The 22,499-nt window shown below is 46.2% G+C and overlaps 1 protein-coding gene across 1 annotated transcript in view; it reads left to right on the top strand.

Moving 5' to 3' along the window:
* The first annotated feature begins 543 nt into the window (after positions 1 to 543).
* LOC133347567 (forkhead box protein K2-like) overlaps positions 544 to 22,499 on the top strand; it is a 56,525-nt gene continuing 34,569 nt past the window's right edge. The window contains 3 exon segments of the mRNA XM_061559938.1: positions 544 to 778; positions 780 to 1,142; positions 21,499 to 21,702. Coding sequence (XP_061415922.1) covers positions 690 to 778; positions 780 to 1,142; positions 21,499 to 21,702 — 656 coding nt within the window. The 5' untranslated portion in view covers positions 544 to 689.

A 22,499-nucleotide genomic window follows, 5' to 3' on the forward strand; every position in this document is an offset into this window, starting at 1 on the left:
GATAAATGCTAGACGACTAAAAAGAGTATTGCATTTGTATTTTTGATTAACAGCGACCACGGATTCATATTCTTAGGTTTTTTCGGTAAAGTCACGTAGGTAAAAAATTAAAATTAATAAAAGTAAAATAAAATATAAAAATAAAATAATAAAAATCACGACGTTTTGGAGGCAACACAAGCTTCCGTTTTCAGTTCCACCTGAAGACGGAAGCTTGTGTTGTTATTTTTATATTTAATTTTACTTTTATTAATTTTAGTTTTTACCTACGTGACTTTACCGAAAAAACCTAAGAATATGAATCCTTGCAGTCACGAAAGCTTCAAATCTAGAAGCGACCACGGACTCAAACATCCACATCCAGTCCGCGTTTACACGGACAATCCGCTCCGGGTCTCGCCAAAGCGCCCCGCCCCCCCCACACGCCCCGCCCCCCACACGCCCCGCCCCTCCACACGCCCCCCCCCCACGCCCCGCCCACACCGCCGCCGCCGCTCTGCAGAAGCCGAACACGAAAATAAATAAATAAACAAACGCACGCGACGAGGCCAGCAGCACACCGCCGGCAGCAGCAAGCAGCAGCAGCAGCAAATAACAATAACAAAGAGCCGAGACAACAACAACAGCAGCAGCAGAATACTAAGCACCACTCCCCCCCGGACACGTTTCCACCACCACCATCGCAGGCGATGGCGGCGACGAAGCTGAGCGAGACGCGGGCGGACCCCGGCGCGGCCTTGACGATGGCCGTGTACTCTGCTCCGGACACGCCGGCCTCAAAGCTCAGCCTCCTCCACCTTAACCTCCTCAAACTCGACCGCCACGTCCACCGCTTCGTCCTCCTCCTCGTCGTCCTCGTCGTCAACATCGTCAACATCGTCCACGTCCCCGCCCGCCCTCGCCCGCCTGGAAGCCCGCGACTTGGCGTACGTGGTCCGCCAGCGGCGGGTGACGGTGGGTCGCAACTCGAGCCAGGGCGACGTGGACGTGGACATGGGCCACTCCACGTTCATCTCGCGGCGACACCTCGAGCTGCTGCTGGAGGGGCCCGCGTGCCTGCTGCGGTGCCTCGGCAAGAACGGCGTCTTCGTGGACGGCGTGTTCCAGCGACGCGGGGCCACGCCGATGCAGCTGCCGCGCACGTAAGGGGGGTGGTGGTTGTGGTGATGATGGTGGTGGTGATGGTGGTGATGGTGACCCCTGGGGAGTGTGGCGTGGTGGTGGTGGTGGGTGGGGAGGTTATGTGAGGTGAGGTTCTTGGTTGGCCGAGGTGAGTTGGAGATTCTGCTTGAGACTGGTGGTGGTGAGGTGGAGGTTGGGATTTGGGGGGGTGAGTTTGTTGAGGGGTGAGGTGGAGGTTGGGATTGGGGGTGAGTTGGCTGGAGGGTGAGGTGGACGTTGGGATTGGGGGGTGAGTTTGTTGAGGGGTGAGGTGGATGTTGGGATTGGGGGTGAGTTGGTTGAGGGGTGAGGTGGAGGTTGGGATTGGGGGTGAGTTGGTTGAAGGGTGAGGTGGAGGTTGGGATTGGGGGTGAGTTGGTTGAAGGGTGAGGTGGAGGTTGGGATTGGGGGTGAGTTGGTAGAGGGGTGAGGTGGAGGTTGGGATTGGGGGTGAGTTGGTTGAGGGGTGAGGTGGAGGTTGGGATTGGGGGTGAGTTGGTTGAAGGGTGAGGTGGAGGTTGGGATTGGGGGTGAGTTGGTAGAGGGGTGAGGTGGAGGTTGGGATTGGGGGTGAGTTGGTTGAAGGGTGAGGTGGAGGTTGGGGGGTGAGTTGGTTGAAGGGTGAGGTGTAGGCAGGGATTGGGGGTGAGTTTGTTGAGGGGTGAGGTGGAGGTTGGGATTTGGGGTGAGTTGGTTGAGGGGTGAGGTGGAGGCGGGGATTGGGGGGTGAGTTGGTTGAGGGGTGAGGTGGAGGCGGGGATTGGGGGTGAGTTGGTTGAAGGGTGAGGTGGAGGCAGGGATTGTGGGTGAGTTGGTTGAGGGGTGAGGTGGAGGCAGGGATTGGGGGTGAGTTGGTTGAGGGGTGAGGTGGAGGCAGGGATTGGGGGGTGAGTTGGTTGAGGGGTGAGGTGGAGGCAGGGATTGGGGGTGAGTTGGTTGAAGGGTGAGGTGGAGGCAGGGATTGGGGGTGAGTTGGTTGAGGGGTGAGGTGGAGGCGGGGATTGGGGGTGAGTTGGTTGAAGGGTGAGGTGGAGGCAGGGATTGGGGGGGGAGTTGGTTGAGGGGTGAGGTGGAGGCGGGGATTTGGGGTGAGTTGGTTGAAGGGTGAGGTGGAGGCAGGGATTGGGGGTGAGTTGGTTGAGGGGTGAGGTGGAGGCAGGGATTGGGGGTGAGTTGGTTGAGGGGTGAGGTGGAGGCAGGGATTGGGGGGTGAGTTGGTTGAGGGGTGAGGTGGAGGTTGGGATTTGGGGTGAGTTGGTTGAGGGGTGAGGTGGAGGCAGGGATTGGGGGTGAGTTGGTTGAAGGGTGAGGTGGAGGCAGGGATTGGGGGTGAGTTGGTTGAAGGGTGAGGTGGAGGTTGGGATTGGGGGTGAGTTGGTTGAGGGGTGAGGTGGAGGCAGGGATTGGGGGTGAGTTGGTTGAAGGGTGAGGTGGAGGTTGGGATTGGGGGTGAGTTGGTTGAGGGGTGAGGTGGAGGCGGGGATTGGGGGTGAGTTGGTTGAAGGGTGAGGTGGAGGCTGGGATTGGGGGGTGAGTTGGTTGGAGGGTGAGGTGTGGACTGGGATTGGAGGGTGAGTTGGCTGAGGTGAGGTGTAGTGTAGGCTAGGATTGAACCTGAGTTGGGCTCAGGTGAGGTGTAGACTGGGATTGTGACTGAGTTGCGGTGAGGTGGGGACTGGGTTGAGATAAGTAGCGCTGTGTAGATGAGGTGAGGTGTGGCAGGTAATTGGGACTGGGATGAATTTGGATTGCAGTGAGGTGGCGACTGGAGCAGGGGTGAGTTGGTGAGTTGGTTGGGTCCCTGGGTGAGGGGTGGGGTTTGCATGGAATTGGGTTGGGGATTTAATGGAAATTTTGTTAAAGAATAATGAAATAGGGTGGCGTGGGATGGGATGTAATGTGGACGTGATGCGATGGGATGGCATAGAATGGAGTGGGAATAGGATTGGAAGGGATTATATTTGGGATGGATTTGGTTCGGATATAGCTGGAACTGGTGGTGTTGGACAAGGAATGGAGTTGGGATGGGGTGCCAGATGAGGCAGTATTGAGGTCGAATGTGATGGGGATGGGTGGGCTGAAGTTGAATGAAATTAGATGGTCCTGTGATGGAATAGAATTGAGATGGGATGATAGTGGAGTAGCATGGGATTGTATGGCGTGCAAATGAAACGTAATGGAATGGCATAAGATAATAATGGCACGAGGCTGGGATGTGGGGGAGATAGATGACAGCATGGCACTGAAATGGAGTGGCATGATACTGTGATGGAATTGATGGGATTTGACCAGCCTTAGAATTTGATAGGACTGAAAGGAGATTAGATCGATGAGTTGACTGAAATGGCATCTGGACTAAGATTATATCGGAATGAGGTTGAATGGCATTGGGTTGGCACCAGATGGAATGAGATCGTGTAAGATATGATAAAGGTATAGAAAATCCCCTGGGTGATTCTATACTGCCGGTATGTCTCTGCAGAGTCACGGTCATGTCGTCTGGCCGGAGTGAAGTACAGTATTGTTTTGCTCTTCCTCTCTGCAGCCATCCACGCCTCTGCCCTTGCAGGAGTCGTAACCTTCTCTGCTTTAGCCGAGCCGCATCCGTGCATTACTGCCGCTGTATCCTGGAAGTGCTTTTTAGCCGGGCTGCAATCGATGTCATTTTTCCATGAGCAATGTTGTCATTATACATACAGATCGGCGTACATGTGTTTACAAGTACATGCACGTGTGTACAGTACATGCAAGTGTGTGCAGTACATGCACGTGTGTACTGTGCGTGCACGTGTATATTGTACACCCACGTGCTTACTGTACACCCACGTGCTTACTGTACATGCACGTGCTTACTGTACATGCACGTGTGTACCGTACATGCACGTGTGTGTACCGTACATGCACGTGTGTGTACTGTGCGCCGTGGGGACACGTGATGTGCGTGTACATGTGTACACGTGTACATGCACGGCACAAAGAAGCAAAACACACGTGTTTGTCATTTGGGCTCATTCCTCGACGTGAGAGGCAAGCCGCCTCGCCATGCACAATGTGCGGCGTGTGTGCGAGGTGGTGGGCAGACGCCCCCCCCCCCACCGGCTTCGGTTTCGCTGGCTGTAGAGAGTGGCACTACATGCTGCCCACAGTCGTCCCTTTTTTATAATCCTTTATATTAAGTTCGCGTGCTTGCTTGCTTGCTTAGGACCGTGCAAATCTTTCGGTCGTTTGTTAACCCACTTCCCGTGATCCAATCGAGCTGACATTTTCCACACAGACTCGTTGTGTGTGACAATTAATTTTCGTGAAATTTTTTTTCCAAAATTTTTTAAACTGTTTAGGGAAAACTAATTAAATATTTCATTACCAATTGCTTAATACTGGCAGACAATCATCTGACCCATAGATTGCAGCCATCTCAAGCCAGAGGACGAGAGAACTCTAGCCGCCACGCATATAAAGGATTTAGAGTGAAAAACTTTGTTTTTACGGGTTTACTTGTATCCTATGAATACAGAGCAGGTGCTAGCGTTGTTTGACTGGTAAGAACGGGAAGGGGAAGTCCGCCTTGTGGGCAGGCTACGTCCCTGGTGGTGGTGGGAGGGGGGGGAGACTACCTCGTTGGAGAGATGGCAAGCCAAAGGAGGAACGGCATCATCACCAAGAGGACGCGCAGAAATTGTGTCGAGTTGTAGGAGCTAGATGGCTGATGATCGCTGATAATGTCTCGTCAATATGTATCTTCTCAGTACTCCTTACATTGAGAATGCAAACACCGTATCAGGCTCATTGAAGGCACTCTTTCACGTGTCAACTTGAACAATGGCATTCCATCCTCTTACGATGTTTTTATCAATTTACCCATTCAAAATCGTAATAGCTGCTTTAATTTTGGGTGTAATGATTCTTCGATTCGTTGATTAAACATTAGAGGCTGCTACATACACCGCAGTAGCAACAAATAATGTGCTTGAATTTAATTACGGTATAAGCGAAATCGTAAGAATTGAATCTCAAATGGGAAAATCATTAGAAGCCCTTTGTCAATCTACTTCTGGAGGAAGGCTTCCCCATGTTTTGTCAGTCATTGTGGCTTTTTTGACCATACTTCACCATGTTCGTCAGTGCCAGTTGGTCAAAGTGAGGGCCAGAACCAGATCATATATCACGGCTACTGTTAGCCATGGCAGTGAGTGAAACTTAGGTCGCTAGGTGTATAGTACAGTGCGCTTACAACCATGCTATTGCTCTACCATCCTAGGATTAGGGCTAATTAAATAGGTCAAGTCAAAAAGTCAGCTTGTCTCATTCGCAAATGCATGCCGGGTAGCGCTTCCCTTTGTACGAAGTCCCAAACCAGTGGTGGAAATTCCACGTGCTCACACTGGAGACTATTCACTTCATAGACACTGCTTTTCAGAAAGTAGTTCCTTACTCATTTACAGCCTCCTTGAGCCATTGGTGGAAATTCTAAATTTCTATGGTCGGGGCCATGGCTAATACACAACCTTTCCACATGAACGAATGTGTTTCCTTGCAGTGAGCGAGTGATACGGTGATGAGAGTTTATTCGAATGGTTTGTAACAATGAATTGGCAGTGCGTGGCGCATGAATGGCACGAATGATGTCATGCAATGTTAGGAAAGCTGTTTTTTAAAATATCTATCTTTATTTGAATACTTCTTAATAAAGGACCTTCGAGTTATGCATTCAGCCACATTCCCCCCTTTTCTACGGTACACTCATACTTTTTATTTTATTACATTTCAAAAGTATACATTAGACGTAGCATGCAGATAGATACGTACATTCATGGCCATGTCTCGCACGAAATAAATGGATACTAAAATGAAACCTTATTGACACATGCCTGTGTGAAATAGTTTGTGAAATGTGATTAAGCGCTACATGGTAGTTCAGAGCCATTTTCACAGCGTTCCTTTCAAGTGTGGTTATTACGGAAATTGTAGCACAATTCTCTCTATGTCTGTACGAGAATGGTTCATGCAATTGTTTTAATAACATGTGGGATATCGTTAGATGCGGCTGTGCGTAGACGTTTTCTTTTTACAAATCCAAATTGTACAGCACGTACTCTACATGAAGCCTTTATCTAATGCTATACAGTACTCCATTTAACTATTAACACTAATACGGGAAGGTTAGTAAGCAGGTGCTGGTATGGTTCTATGCTTGAATTTTTTTTGAGTCGTTGAGTATGACAGAATCCAGTGTGCAAGCGAAAGAAGACACCCATGCAGTTTACTTCCACAATTAATAAGTAATGTGTTCACTGTGGTTGGTGTGGGTGGCTTGTGTGGTGATGCTCTTCTGATGGCTGTGTAAGCCTTTGTCTGCGCAGAATGATTCACCTGCCCCCATAAATTCAATGGCGTGGTCGACATTCGATTTGAGAATCACTTTTGGAGTCACTTATTGTCGGTCTCGTTTATACCGTCTTCTTTCTATCATATCGTTTTTTTGTATCGTTTTAGACAGTTTTGTTTGCTCCATTTTTTAGCAAAAAATGTACGATTGATTATCATGTGCATGATTCCATGCACGTTATCGTTAGTATAAGAACAGATTTTAATCGTATCTGCATCATTACATGTGTAGTGAGCGACTTCCGAAACACGTCGAGGAGAAGGCTTCTTATTTATTAAGAGTAGACTGGGCAATACATTGTGTAACACAGCTCCGCATAGATGATCCGAACAGGTAGCCCCATCTCCGGCTTCGCTACGCTAGCTGTCCGACTAGCATGGCGATGGCGTTGGACAGAGTCTTCCAGAAGATCAACCACGTGGTCAGAGACGAAGAGATGACGACGAGCAGCGACGCAGCCAGGACCCAGAGGTTTCGGTGCTGTTGGTTCGGTCCCCCTGATATCTGCCCTGGCGTGGCCACGCTCCACCTCTGGCCAAGCCCATTTTCCAGAACCTTCGGGTTGGTTCCCGGAGCTTCTCGACTCCGCCTTTCACCTTTACCCCAGATACGCCCCCCTTGTAATAAAGCATTATGTAATGCAGCCATGACCGTAATTACCACTCCAGGCCGACAGATGTCACCCTGTCATTACACATGCTTTCCAGCCTATGAACAAAAACCTTCACGAACGTTGGTGTCTGTATAGGATTTAGTCATTGCCTCAGTTTTAGGATACTTAGGAACAGCAATAGCGCACAAAGAAGCATGCAGAGATGTTTGCTTGGAGTAACAGTGAGAGACAGGAAAAGGAAGGTTTGATTCGGGGAGCAAACACCAATCGGTAGACATCATGAAGACAATCGAGAAGAGTAATTGGGCCTGGGCAGAACACATCGTGAGGTGGGATGATTAATAGAAGAGACTGGTCACAGAATGTCAACCAAAGGTTGGAACGCGTTCAAAAAGAGCACCGCAAAGATGGAACGATGAGATTAATTCACGTGCAGGAGTGAGGTGGTTAGCAGGAGCACTGAACTGTGAGGAATGGCGATGGCATGGGGAGACATTCATCCAGCAGTGGATAGACAATGGCTGATGGTAGCAAAACATGGCTTTTGGGTGCTTCAGAACCAAGTGAGAGATGCATTAATTGCAAGTCAACGGAAAAAAATAATCTCTGAACTTCATTTGCTGGGTGTTCATAGCCTATCGTTTTGGGGTGAGCTCACCAAAACATCTTCGCAGGGCAAACAGCAAACACAGACTGGCTCCTGTCCACATTGATCCGGCCACGGTGTCTCTGCAGCTGCCTCTGATGCTGCAGCTCACATGGCAGATTGTTAATTGCTCTTTGGTATTGCCTCTGTTGGAAACTACAGTGCTATTAAGTCCTATCAGCAGCAGCAGGCATTCTCAATCTACTGTTGGATGAAAGCCTCTCCCCAAGCCAGTCGCATCCCTCCTCAGTCTTGCGATAGCAACAATCTATCAAGCGGGCTCCCTGCACAAGAGCTGACTTCATGGCCCCATCTCTGCGGTGGATATACTACTCTTGGGCACATTCACGACTTTGGGAATTACGTAGGCATGCAGGCGTTTAACAATGTAGGCGTATGATGATGACTTGTTATGATTTTGAGTCACGATTCAATTCAAGTGTTTGTTATTTTTGCCATTGTGGTCAATGTAGAATCTCCAGCACACAGGCAGCTTTTACATGAAACAATTACATGGAACATTTATATCTGAAAATAAAACATCGAGTTAGCACGGAGTTAATTTAAAGATTGTATTGTAAGTGAAATAAATCTATTTAAAATGTTGAATAGATGCATCCTTCCTGTTGTTTAAGACATTTTCACACTGACAAAAGTCAAGTTTATGAATACTGACTTTTGTCAGTGTGTTCATAACCAAACATAATGTGGGTTTTGCTCACCCCTTACATTGGCTGTAAGCCAGTAAGAGACATTCTCCCTTCCAATGGCAGGGCCAAGTCTGCCCATAAGACAACCACTGTTGTTTGCAGTGGAATGGTTACTGATTTTATCAACTCTATAGGGATGCTGGGCTAAGTTCATTCCCAACAGGGATTTGAATGTATAACCTCCTAATTGTGATTCAGGCCCTTTGACACTGCCACCAGCAGAAATTAATTACGCGCGTAAGAAATAAAATCGAGTGGTGTTCATGGTCAATGTATTATATCGCTTTCCTGGTAGACATCATATTAATATAACGTTTCATAAAGTATACATATCTCTATTATTATTATTAATAATTCCTTTTATGCAGGAAAACCTCATTAGGTTTTGTACAGTATTTTTGATGAGTCCTGCTTCAGGATGTTTTGGCCATTTTAGTTAACGGAGTGTTTCATATGCGGGGGGAAACCGGGAAACCTAGAAAAACACTACTTTATAAGGGGATAACGCTTAAAACTGTATACAGACAGATTCAGGAGTACATTTTTTCAATGTCAAGAATAATCGTGTGGCCGTCTCATAGCCAAAGCTTACAGCACCTTTTTCCCAGACTGTTTTCCCCGTTCAATAACCATCCAGAATAAATTTTGCTCCGAATTCCATTGTGATGTGACTATCGCTCACGATGAGGGTGATTAACTCTGTTTGCACTCTTTTTATACGGTTATGTTGGTAATTAGCACGGTTTTTTCGTGAATTTTGTGCACAGCATTTAGTTGTGTTTATTCTACGTGTTTCATTATGTCAGTGAAAAATTGGTGATTCATCTGCATTTGCTTGTTTTTACTCCGTGTATTTTAACTCTTTGAAAGTTTGAGCATAACGATTAAATTACAAAACACAATAGCCCGTTGCAATTTAACGAGTCGCTGCATTTTCGAACGCAGCAATTCGGAGATTTCAGTTGATCTTGTTATTTTCTGTGCCGTTTAAATTGTACTTGGGAATGAAGAATATTGCGGCAATCATTACAATTTGCTCTCCTAATACAATTGCTTCCAGAGTAAAAAAGCAGACCTGCTAAAATCGTAGCATTACCCATTGCTCACTCACTGCATATCTGAATACAGTGTAAACAGCGGAAAGTTAAACAAAGTGCAAAGTACTGCAGAACAATAAAAGGAAGACATTATTTTATAGCTCAACCCATGTTGAATTCGCACATGACATGGCGTTAGCTGGTAGAGCAGTTTCACAGTGGCGAGTGCACTCCGGTGTGAACCTGCGCACTCGAGTTCCTATCTTGGCTGCAGCAAACATCAGTGGTGAGTTAATTCCTGAATCTGTCCTCAGCCCCCCCACCACCCACTTTTACCAACTCGCACTCACCAGCCTGGTGAAGTATGGTGAAATTATCCCCGCGACCCACATGGCATGAGGAGGGCATTCATCCAACACCGCGTTGGATTGATAAAAGGGCTGTATGTGTACTATAATACCCATAATTTAAGGCTCTTTCTCAATCCACTGCTCTTAATGATTGGTTGTAATTTACAGTGTAAGTCCTTGTACAATGAGTCCATTGTTTGCTGTGGTTTGGGTTTTTTTGGTCCGCTTGTTGAAAATTCAAGAAATATTTCATCGTAACCTTTTTAATATCCAAGTCACACCAGCTGACACCTTTGGCAAAACCATAAACAATGGATGTTTACCTGTACACACGATTCACACATGCATGCACACATAGGTAAATAAACACTCAGTGGGATTGGCCAAACATCTCTAGAAAAAAAACAACTCTTGCAACTCGGAGGTTTTTCCTGGATGAAGGGTGTTATTACTGCATATAAAAGGAATTCATGAGCAATTTCAGGGTAATTTCTTCCCCCAAATCGGAAACCAGCATTTTGCAAACATGCTTGTTGCCATTTGAGGCAACTCGGGCACGATTTGTGGCTGAAGCTGGCCCAGGTCATTTAGAACGCATGTAACCATTCAGAGATTTATAGATTCGTACACTTAACAGCAAAGGCGTCCAATCACTTGCATGATAATTGATTGCTTATAATTTATGCAAATTATATTCTCATGTCGCATTTACGAGGTAATCGGAAAAATAAAAATGTACAAATGATACGGAAAATGACAGTGAAAGATTACTGAGATGGTAAGAAAATAAGACAATCTATCCCTGAATTGCATCGCAATTGGTGACAATTTAATGTTTTGGGAGGGAATGTGAATCTTTTGATGCCTCTTATTGTTTAGGGATGATGAGGCTGTCACAAGAGAAACTAATTTCTTTAGAACTGCTTTTTGTGTTTAGTGTGTCCTTCCCCCGCACCACTTATTAGCACGGTTGGCTACGTACGGTGCGATAGAAGTTCAACGTACATGCATACAAGAGACGAGTGCTGTACGTTATTTGTTTTCTCACCGCCGAACTGTCTTCCAATATGTCACTTCCCTTTATCTGAATGACACTTCGATTATTGCTCTTTGAAGAAAACATCAGCCAAGACAACTGACTGATGGACTCCCTTCGGGAGAGAAAAACTTCCTGTGGGATAATGAACAGTTTGTCTCCGTGATCCTGTATGCAAGATAAAGAAACATACGTTTTCAGTATTTGGCTGCTAAAAAATTCCACGTGATAATTTTGCCAGGTTGCTTCAGAAAGAGAGCGATATAGCGCAGTGGCCCTTACCTGGTAAAATAAAAAATAGATTAGTTTGAAGTATTTCCCTTCTCAAACTAGCAGAGGGCAGTAAAAAATCTCCATTTGGGGGCCCTGACTGAGCCAGTAGTGTAAATCCCACATTCATATTGCAGCAGCCACTCATTTGGGTAGCCACTGTTGATTTCTTGTCTAATAGAACTGAGTTTATCGATACTGGGGGCATGATGGATCCAGTCCATGAATCGTACTATTGCCAAATCCTGTGCTGTTGATCTTGAAATGTCAACTTCTGCTTATTCATGTCTGTGCATGCACGTGACATTATGGCTTTTCACATCCACAGTGCTACTTGTGCAGCTGCTGTGTTTATGTGAAATGGGAGTGTTGACATTGGCAGAGAAACTTTATTCCCAAGCAAGCAGAACATTGTTCCGTGCGAAATTGTTCACCGCATTAGCATCACTCTGCTGTTAATAGTAACTTTCAACCATTTTGAAGCAATGAGATACACCTCTTAATCTGACAAAGTTTTTGAATTGTTTCCTCATTTTAGCCGTATCGTGCTCTTGGGGTCCTGTCACGATATGGAGTATCCATTAAGGTCTCTTTCAGGACAGTGCAGCCCTTCTTGTTCGACAATGGCGCAGAAAAGAGGGCATCACAGAGCTACCTCCGATATCATTTCAGGTGACCTCTAGACCACGCAGTAGGGGGCAGGACTCTCCTACTGACCCCGCTGCAGCGAGTAATATTCGTTGAATTAAATGTTTTCATTCTCAGAGCTGCAATTCAGCCAAATTAAATGCGAAACCAAATTTAATGTGATGGATTTGTGTGTGTGTGTGTGCTCAGTCATTACTGACGGGCCGAGACACTTGAAAAACCTGGTTTTAATCAAAGGCCATAAAACCGACGATGTGGAGTTGGCGATCATGAGCATTGCATTAAAAAAGAAAGATGAAGCGTCTCGCCACTCAAAGGGACTGCATTAATCGCTGTTGGCAGCTCTGCATCAGCGGTGAGAAGTCGACATTCCCGCAGGGGGGAAAAACTGGTCTTCAGAGCAAGCACGTTCCACGTGTTACGTGATCATAGCCAGGAGATGGGTGATCCTGTCCCCGTCCACAATAGCCTTATTATGTATGAGATACACAAATTCAAGTGACTTGTCTGGGTCTCTGGCAAGGTATTCCAAGTACGTTTTTGATTTATACGACAGAAATTTGTAATAATTAACAAAGTGAAAGCTGAACGGTTATGCCAAGAAGCGTAAGGAGAGACATATTGGGGCACGTGAATCAGGGAGCAAATGTAAATTGTAGATGTCATATGGACGGTTAAGAAAATAAAAAGTGGGCTTGGACAGGAGGAACACATCGATGGTTGAGACTGATAGTGAAATAGCAAACAAAATAAATAATGCGCCGGAGGGGTTGAGCATCGTAGCGATGAGATCACTTCATGTGCAGCAGTGAGATGGATTGTGGCATTCGCGGGGCCATGATGGATGGACTATGGATGATGATGATCGTGATAAAACATGAAGAGCTGCCATTACCCTGCCTAAAAGTATGAAATGCGCTGCATGCCGAGCACTCCCACATTTTGAGATTATTTGCGATGAGACTGGGTTAGACGTGTAACGTGCGCTATAAATGTTATGGACGCGCTGGACATTTACCCGATCTGCTCTCGGATAAACGAGGCCCACTTCGCTCAACAAAAGCGCCGCTCTTTTCTCAGCACTTAGCCTCGTTTGCCGACGTTACGGTACAGTGCACGTCTGCGGAGCACAATGCTGCGGTGAATTATGAGAACGTGAGAAAAATGTGGTCCGTCTCGTACAATAAAATTCCAGCCGAATGCCACTCGCTGTGTGGAATCGGTTAGGTGTCTGTGCATAACGGGATCTGTGGTTAGCGCTTCGGAGAAGCACTCGAAAGATTGGCCTGATCGGATAACTGCAGTGGTGTTGAAGTTTTTTTCACGTTGTTTTTGATGGAATAAAATTTTTTTTTTATTACTTTGGTGCCCGCAAACAATATTTCATTGTTTATGCAAGTCGACTGGCCTTCTCTTCTGTTGCAGTGTGAGTGTTTATGTGTAGAGCGTCTCGTGAAGGATCGTTATCTGGTGGAAGCAGATTGTGTTTTTATGTGTGATCGTGACCAGTGTATCAAGGCGACAACATCACCGTGCGTGCTCAGTGTAAGGTTGAGACGAGGGCAAATATTTGTGATCTGTAGCAGCACGTTGCCTCTGCGTGAGATGTCAGACAGATTCCCTGATTTTCAGTCGCCTATTTCTAAGAAGAAAAACGATTGCATCGTCACTATGGAGAGACGACTTGGCAACGTAGTTTAAACACAGCGTGGGGCATGCATTGCAATTACTGTTGCAAACAGGGGATGACACGAACATGCAATGCGCTCATTTCCGCCATGAATGCTGTAAAATATGTGCGCCATTGTGGCGAGATGTTAACTACCTCACCTGGTATACAGGAGGCCGACCCTGATGCCTGTATATTTGGAGTTTGCATGTTCTTCCCGTGGTCGTGTGGATGTTTCTCCGGTTTTCCCCTCCACATTTAGAAACATGCGTTTCTCGAGTATTTGGCTGCTATAAATTTCCACGTGATAAGCCACTTCATTGAGCTGTCATTTGTGGCCAGGTCGCTTCTGAAAAAGAGTAATGTAGCTCAGTGAGCCTTATCTGGTCAAAATTAGGCTTCTGTGGTCTCCTCAATTGTGACGCTTTAGTTACAAACGCATTTTCTATCGTTGAGTGATTTTTCCTCCTTATTTGTTCGAATAAGTAACCATTGGTTGATGTAACAAACGAATGTTCGGTAATTATTGTGTGTGGTTGTTCTCTGCACGATAGGCTATGTACGGTGCGAAAGAAGTTCACCATACACATACGCGTGAACGATCGAGTATCGACGTGAACTCGCCGCTCTGATCTCACCGATGTCGCTCCCCGACGTTTTCCGGTTGTACTGCTCACCGTTCTTCTGCAGCATGTCCGACGTTTCGTTCCACGTGCTGGGCTCCATTTCAGGAACCATTCTGCCAGCTCGTAGATCGAGATGTCGGACGTCCTATCGAACAGCATGCGGGTACAGCCAGATACAAAAAAAAAGTACAGCGGGGAGAACAAGATGGCACAATGGTGAAAAGTTGCGTGGTTGTCTCTCGTTGATGTACTCCCTCAGCCATAACACATTCCTGCGGAGGGAGCTGGTAGGAACGTTGGGTTGCTCGGTCAATGGCCAGGGTCAACGGCGGCGTGGTGTATTCCGCAAATATGCCCGACTGTGAGGGCGGACACAAGCCGGCGTGAGTAGGTTAAACGTTGAGTTTTATATGGGCACCACGGGGTGACCAGCCCCTCCCCACCCAGCCTCACCCCTCCCACCCTCCTCACCCAGCTCCACCCTCCCCACCCAGCCCCTCCCCACCCAGCTCCTCCCCACCCAGCCCCTCCCCACCCCCCCACCCAGCCCCACCCTCCCCACCTAGCCTAGTCCCCCACCCAGCACCTCCCCACCCTCACGACCCAGCCCCACCCTCCCCACCCTCCCCTCCTTACCCAGCCCCTCCCTCCCCACCCAGCCCCTCCCTGCACGACGGACACAATAATCCCCTGTGGGCTGGTATAACCAGTAGGTTCCTACCAGTATAATCCTTCTCTTAGGCATCACCATTCACTCGCCTGGCCGAGGTACTTGCTTGCCTGGTTTAATCAGCAAGCGATCTCCATTCTGCTGTCAGCACTCTGGCAAATATTGGCTTTCAGGTTCTCAGCTTCCCACTCTCTCCATGATAGAAGATTGCATTTTATGCTCTGCTGTTCCCACGAAAACTGTGGGAACAGCAACAGCCTTCTTATGATCTGTAGCCCTCGGTGTGAATACAAACATCATCGAAACATTCTTCACTGCTGTTGATAGTTTTAGTTTTCAGCCCTCTGTCAATCCATTGCTGGATGCGGACCTCCCCAAGCCTTGTCAGGCATATGGGGGTGCTTTGAACGTGATTCAGCACGCGAGGCTTTAATGGGACACGATTGGTCAGTTTGGGTTTGTGAAGGGGGTGCCTGAGGACAGATTGAGATATCACTTGCCACTAAATGTTAGTCACGACCGAGAATTGAACTCGGATTGCCAAAGTCACAACGCGTTGTGCTGCTTTGCCTCCTCATCGCCCCGGCCACTTTCATTTACGTGAATTTGGTGGTATTTTTGTTGCTGTGTAAAACAGTTGTGTTATTCTTGATACACGAATTGTGTTATCGTGACGAAATCGAATCGTGACACTGAATTCGTTATTTCGTCTACATTACAGTTGATTTACATTCAGCGTGGGTTCTTGTGTTGTTTCGCTGTACCTTTTTAAAAATCTTGTGTGTGTGGGGGGGGGGTTTGTTGAATTTTTTAAGTGGCTGCCAAACTTGTCATTTTCCTAGGGCGGTGGGTGCATTCGACTTGCCCGCCTCGCAGCGACAGTGAGACAGAACAGTGGAGGCATTGTTCCTTCCCGGTTGGGCTCTTGGTGTTGGGACTTGATTGATTGCAAAGATAGGAAAATAAATAACGATGACGACCGGGTGAGGGGGGGGGCTGCAAAGCAAAACACTTGGTCAACATTTCCTCCCTCGTATTTATTTCTCTTCAGTGAAATGAAATCATCTTCTTGGTTCTTTCGGTAAAGTCACGTAGAAGGGAAGTAATAAAATAATAAAAATAAAACATAATAAAACAATTCTCACGACGTTTCGGCCACAACGCAAGCAGCCGTCCTCAGGTGAAAACCAGGTCCGTCGAGGCGACAGAGTCTGAATGAAACAGCACACGAGCTTGGAGCATATATATAAGCTGGGCGCATTGACAAAGGAATTTGCATATCAAAAGGAATTTAGCATATTTATGGGAAATGCAGGAATGTGATTAGTACTGCATATGCATGTGCATTATGCAGGATTAACAGCATCAAAGGGAGCTGCAGTTACTGCTGCTGCTGCAGTTGCTGCTGCTGCAGTTTCTGCTGCTGCTGCAGTTGCTGCTGCTGCTGCAGTTGCTGCTGCTGCTGTTACTGCTGCTGCTGCAGTTGCTGCTGCTGCTGTTACTGCTGCTGCTGCACTTGCTGCTGCTGCAGTTGCTGCCTTATCCATTTTAATATAACACTATGTATTATTCTACCCACCCTAATGTGTATCACACTGCTATATGTTTACTATACAATTACGACACCATACATTACTCTGCACACTGCACCATGCCAGTGAGTGGAACGCGGTCTGAAAGTCACCGTAAACGTGAACACAATCAGTTAAGATCCGAAATGGTTTATTACGTCCTTCCAATGATTGCTAAGCCAGAATCCATCTTCTCGGTTGAAATTGTCTCTGTGTTTGTATATGTGGATCGCCTCATGAACGAATCTCTCATGATAGCCAGATGGCTTGCAGAGAACCTCTGTCTTGGAGAAGTCAATATCATGTGAGCCCACTGAGTTGTAACAGTGATCTGCCACGGCTGAGGTGTTTGTCCTACCGTGTTTCAGGTCTGCCTTATGTTCACGGATGCGGTCCGAGACATGTCGTTTGGTTTCTCCAATGTAACTGCTACCACAGAGGAAACTTAGTTTGTTCATGAGGCGATCCACATATACAAACACAGAGACAATTTCAACCGAGAAGATGGATTCTGGCTTAGCAATCATTGGAAGGACGTAATAAACCATTTCGGATCTTAACTGATTGTGTTCACGTTTACGGTGACTTTCAGACCGCGTTCAACTCACTGGCATGATGCAGTGTGCAGAGTAATGTATGGTGTCGTAATTGTATAGTAAACATATAGCAGTGTGATACACATTAGGGTGGGTAGAATAATACATAGTGTTATATTAAAATGGATAAGGCAGCAACTGCAGCAGCAGCAGCAAGTGCAGCAGCAGAAACTGCAGCAGCAGCAACTGCAGCAGCAGCAGTAACTGCAGCTCCCTTTGATGCTGTTAATCCTGCATAATGCACATGCATATGCAGTACTAATCACATTCCTGCATTTCCCATAAATATGCTAAATTCCTTTTGATATGCAAATTCCTTTGTCAATGCGCCCAGCTTATATATATGCTCCAAGCTCGTGTGCTGTTTCATTCAGACTCTGTCGCCTCGACGGACCTGGTTTTCACCTGAGGACGGCTGCTTGCGTTGTGGCCGAAACGTCGTGAGAATTGTTTTATTATGTTTTATTTTTATTATTTTATTACTTCCCTTCTACGTGACTTTACCGAAGGAACCAAGAAGATGAATCCCTGCAGTCACGAAAGCTTTAAATCGAAAATGAAATGAAATCAGTTTGCAGGAGGCACGCCGCACTTGTCATTGACTGAAATTTACACATCCAATGCCAGAGGGTTCGATGGAAAATTCGTCTTTGTCGCCACCGCCCTTTCCATCGTATTTACACAGCGTTTTGAATATACTTTTTTTGAGATTCACTTTTCAATCCGGACCCAAGCACTGGCTTTGTGTTTACTGCGGTGTCTAAGTCCGTATTTGTACCCAGCAATGTAATAACAATTGCGTGTGGCGATGAAACACGTCAGGCATATAGTACAGGAATCGGTTGTTGCCATGTACTAGCTGTGGTGCGTGTTATTGTTTTGTAGCGACATTTGTTTTACAGGAGAAACCCCTCCTCTTAACGACGGGACTTGGTTTCACGAAACCGGTCGTTCAGTGATTTGGCCATTAAGCGAGTATAGGAAATGCACATTAAAGGCTTGATTCGTTCCGATAGCATGGAAAGTTTCAATTTTTCACCCAAAGAACGTACATTATAGTATTTAAACAATGGATATCAATACATAAATATACTAACAACATGATAAACACATAATATTAAAAAAACATGGTTAATAAATGCATTCATTAATATTTACTGTACCTACATCAGCTCGCCGTTACGAAGGGAATGGTCGGTAAGCGAACACTTTGGGCTCTATGGAGGCACTATACTACTCCTCTACACTACACTATACACTACACTACTCTACACTATACACTACACTACTATACTATACACTACACTATACACTACATTGGGCTCTATGGAGGCCCTATACTACTCTACACTACACTATACACTACACTACTCTACACTACACCACTCTACACTACACTATACACTACACTGCTATAAACTACACTACTATAAACTACACTATACACTATACTACTATAAACTACACTATACACTACACTATACACTTCACTGGGCTCTGTGGAGGCCCGTCGTTAAGCGATTAGTCGTTAACAGGGGTCGTCATTAAGAGGGGTTCTACTCTACACTACCATACACCACTATACACTACACTATACACTTCACTGGGCTCTGGAGGCCCGTCGTTAAGCGGTTAGTCGTTATAGGGGTCGTCGTTAAGAGGGGTTCTACTCTACACTACTATACACTAAACTACTATAAACTACACTATACACTACACTCTATGGAGGCCCGTCGTTAAGCGATTAGTCGTTAACAGGGGTCGTCGTTAAGAGGGGGGTTCCACTGTAATTGGTCAAATTTCACAAGTCAGTCGGCAGTGAGTCGCTGACACAGCCCTTGGGAGTGTTTTGTTTACACACGTCAGTGTATGGACCTCGCTGAAGCGGCATTGTTACTCTCTTTGGCTACTTAAGAATGTGAGGTGTGAACAATGTGAGCTGATTTTTTTATGTTCTTGTTACTTAAGTAAGTACTTAAGGCGCATGTGGTTAGCGCCACTGCACTGACTGATTACCTAATTTTCTGAGTACAATTCCTCGCCACGGCTGACATCAATGGGGGGGCGAGTGGCCATCTGAACTGGTAGTTGGCTCCCTCCCCACCTTCATCCAATCCCCATTGACCAGCGTGATGAAGTATGGTTAAAACAACACCCATGACCAACAACTTTGTACTGTAGCTCACAAGCAGAATAAAACATTTTAGTTATTAAATTCACATTTTTGTGGACGATTTCATAACACGTTCCTTCGGAGTGGGCAGGTAGGAACTTGGTTGGACAGCGCATTCGTTGACGACAGACAGACAAATAATCCCTGGTGGGCAGTGTGGAACCTGTTGTTCCTACCTGTAAAAACGCATTTTGTGTTACCCTGCGGCAAAAAAAGGAGTCTGGGTAATACCCATTGGTGGCCCTGAACTTGTGATGGTAACTCCACATTCCAGTGGTGGAGCCAGTCAATCCATATGACAACAACAACTGTTGACTTGGTACACATTATTTTTCATCAACCTCAAAGAGGCTGGGGATAAATCGTTCCCTGACCAGACTTTGAACCTGCCACCTTCAGATTGAGTCGAGTGTTTAACCACAGCACCACAACCCAGCCACATTAAGCGTGGCCGTATTCTCCAGCTATACGATTCACCCCTCCCCGTATTTTAAAGCAAAAGTTTGAAGTGCATCGTATAATCAAATAGAATATGGTACGTGGTTTAGTTTTAGAACACTTTGTGTAGAGGGAGGTAGAAGAGGCACTGCAGAAACGCAGAAATGTGTGACGCACACGTGATCCATTGTCTACTCTGGTTTCCGGTTTATGATGCAGCAGCAGCTGCAAACAAGAATCTGCTCCTTAAATGCCTTTGGGTGATAACCCATACATTTTGGCACCATGCCCACAGCCAATCTGCATTTTATAAGAACGAGAAAGAGAAACATTCTTGGCCGTCTACATGGGTCTGTGTTAATTTCTCTTAACAGTAGGAATGCGGGGAGGTTTTTCGCTGGCCGAAGACCTCGAGATGAGGTTTTGAGAAGGGAGATTCTCGCATGTATACGAGTTGTTGGCTTGTAAGCTGAGTGAGTGTGTGTGTGAAATTCCTGGAAGAGACCTAGTTTGTTTCAGGGAGTGAAAAATTGTATTTTTCGATCAGCAGTTAAACGGTTCCAAATATGATCCACTTCTGTAGGAAATTTTACTTGGTCATATTTTTTGGAAACTAGGGCTTTTTTAAATCCTTTATATTAAGTTCGCGTGCTTGCTTGCTTGCTTGCGTGCTTGCTTGCTTGCTTAGGACCGTGCAAATCTTTCGGTCGTTTTTTAACCCACTTCCCGTGATCCAATCGAGCTGACATTTTCCATACAGACTCGTTGTGACAGACAATTATTGTTCGTGAAAAAAAATTCCCAAAATTGTACACTTTTTAGGCAAAATGTTTTTATTTTACATATATTCAAATAGAACGCATTCATGGCTTTGGCTGAACGTCAGAGTGTAAGAGCCCAGAGCGTAACCCCTCCACAGGCCGTGGTGGAGTAGCGCAGTTGGTAGCGCCCTCGCTTCCCATGCCAAAGGTCGCGGGATCGATCCCCGCGTCCTCCACAGGCGAATATATTTTTAAATCCTTTATATTAAGTTCGCTTGCTTGCTTAGGACCGTGCAAATCTTTCGCTCGTTTTTTAACCCACTTCCCGTGATCCAATCGAGCTGACATTTTCCACACAGACTAGTTGTGTGTGACAATTAATTTTCGTGAAATTTTTTTTCCAAAATTTTACACTGTTTAGGGAAAACAAATTAAATATTTAATTACCAATTGCTTAATACTGGCAGACAATCATCTGACCCATAGATTGCAGCCATCTCAAGCCAGAGGACGAGAGAACTCTAGCCGCCACGCATATAAAGGATTTAGAGTGAAAAACTTTTTTTTTTACGGGTTTACTTGTTCTTGTTCATCTCTCCACCACCACCCCTCTCCCACCCTTTATAGCTGTTTAGCGTTTTCAATATTTGTCCTGGTAATTTTGTATTATCCTAATGGGCATTTTGTAAATGTGCTTTTGAGATGCTGTAGCATTTAAGCACTAAACAATACCATCTGTGAGGTACTCTTCACCTTACTTCATAACCTTGCCACTATTTATAATGTACAAATACCATAATTGTAACCACACTCTTTTCATCTGTGACTGAATCGTTGTTATTGGAATAATATTTTACGGGGTAATACATCGCAAAACCATCTGTGAAGTGAAAACCGATGCTTGGTTCAACGCTTGTTTTTACACTTCTCAGCCAAAACAGCACCCCTCATCACTGTTACATGACTCCCTGTTTTTCTGGCAATGCACAACAACAAGAAAGCTGCCAGCGTCTGACCTCAGCGAAACGACATTTTAATATGCTGCAGGTTTCCGCGTCAAAACTTTTTGATGCTGCCTGACGATCACGTGAATTCGCGCCGATGATTATCCTCGCTTGTGCGTACCTGGCACCGCAGGTGTACATTCCGGTTTCCCAGCACCAATATCCGGCTGACATTCCGGAGCCTCTACGACGAGAGGAAGGAGGTGGCAGAGTTGACGCCGAGGCCACCATCTCCCATGAAGCCGCTGCAAACCAACGTCTCACCGCTGGCGATCAACATTCCGGATCCGGCCATGGACTTTGTGAGCCCCTTGCCATCTCCCACGGGCACCATCAGGTGAGCTGGATGCTGCTGTGCCCCTTCTTCTCGTGCACACCCGGCGATTGTTGCTACGTTCCCATTGGCATGACAAAAATCAGATCGTATTCATGCCGTGCCATTCCTCGATCGGCCCGGCAACAGTTCGCGTTTTGATCCAACGTTTGGCTCAGTGGGCTTGGCCACTCTTCTCTGTGCCCTCCCCCCCAACACTGTGGTTCCCTCCCCATTTCTTTTTCGAAGTTTTCCTGCTTGACTTTGGCCTCAGGGGTGTAGCTTCAGTCTGAGGACTTTGCTTAGAGGCACCACCCTTGACAGTGGCCTCAGCGCTGAGATTTTGGGCCTTGGCTGCCGTTGATACTGGTCTCGACATTGGCTTTGATCTAGAGGATCTGGCCTTAAATGGCCTTGACAATGGTCTCATCCTAGAGGTTTGGGCCTTGACTGCCCTTGAAACTGGCCTCGATATTAGCCTCAGCCTAGAGGATCTGACCTTGCCTTACCTTGACACTGGCCTCGACTTTAAAGAATCCTGCTCGTGGCCTCAGCTTGGCCTTGTGGTTCCTGGCCTCAACCTTGGCCATGGTCTCATGAGCACTCACTTTTAAAACCAAGACTTGTGGACTGTGAGTGTCGGTGCCCTCTAGGTATAAGTTGAGCTTTACAGAAAATTGCTCCATCCTGTTCTTGTTCGCCTCTTTATTTAATAAAAATAATACATATATTGTTGTGGTGCATTATGTGTAATAGAAAATAGATTAACATGCCCCCATTGTCTCTCCACGTAAAAATAACACATTTTATTAGTCTAATCA

The sequence above is a fragment of the Lethenteron reissneri genome, chromosome 26, assembly GCF_015708825.2.
Source record: "Lethenteron reissneri isolate LAM-NWPU_2019-01 chromosome 26, ASM1570882v1, whole genome shotgun sequence".
Lineage (NCBI taxonomy): Eukaryota > Metazoa > Chordata > Hyperoartia > Petromyzontiformes > Petromyzontidae > Lethenteron > Lethenteron reissneri.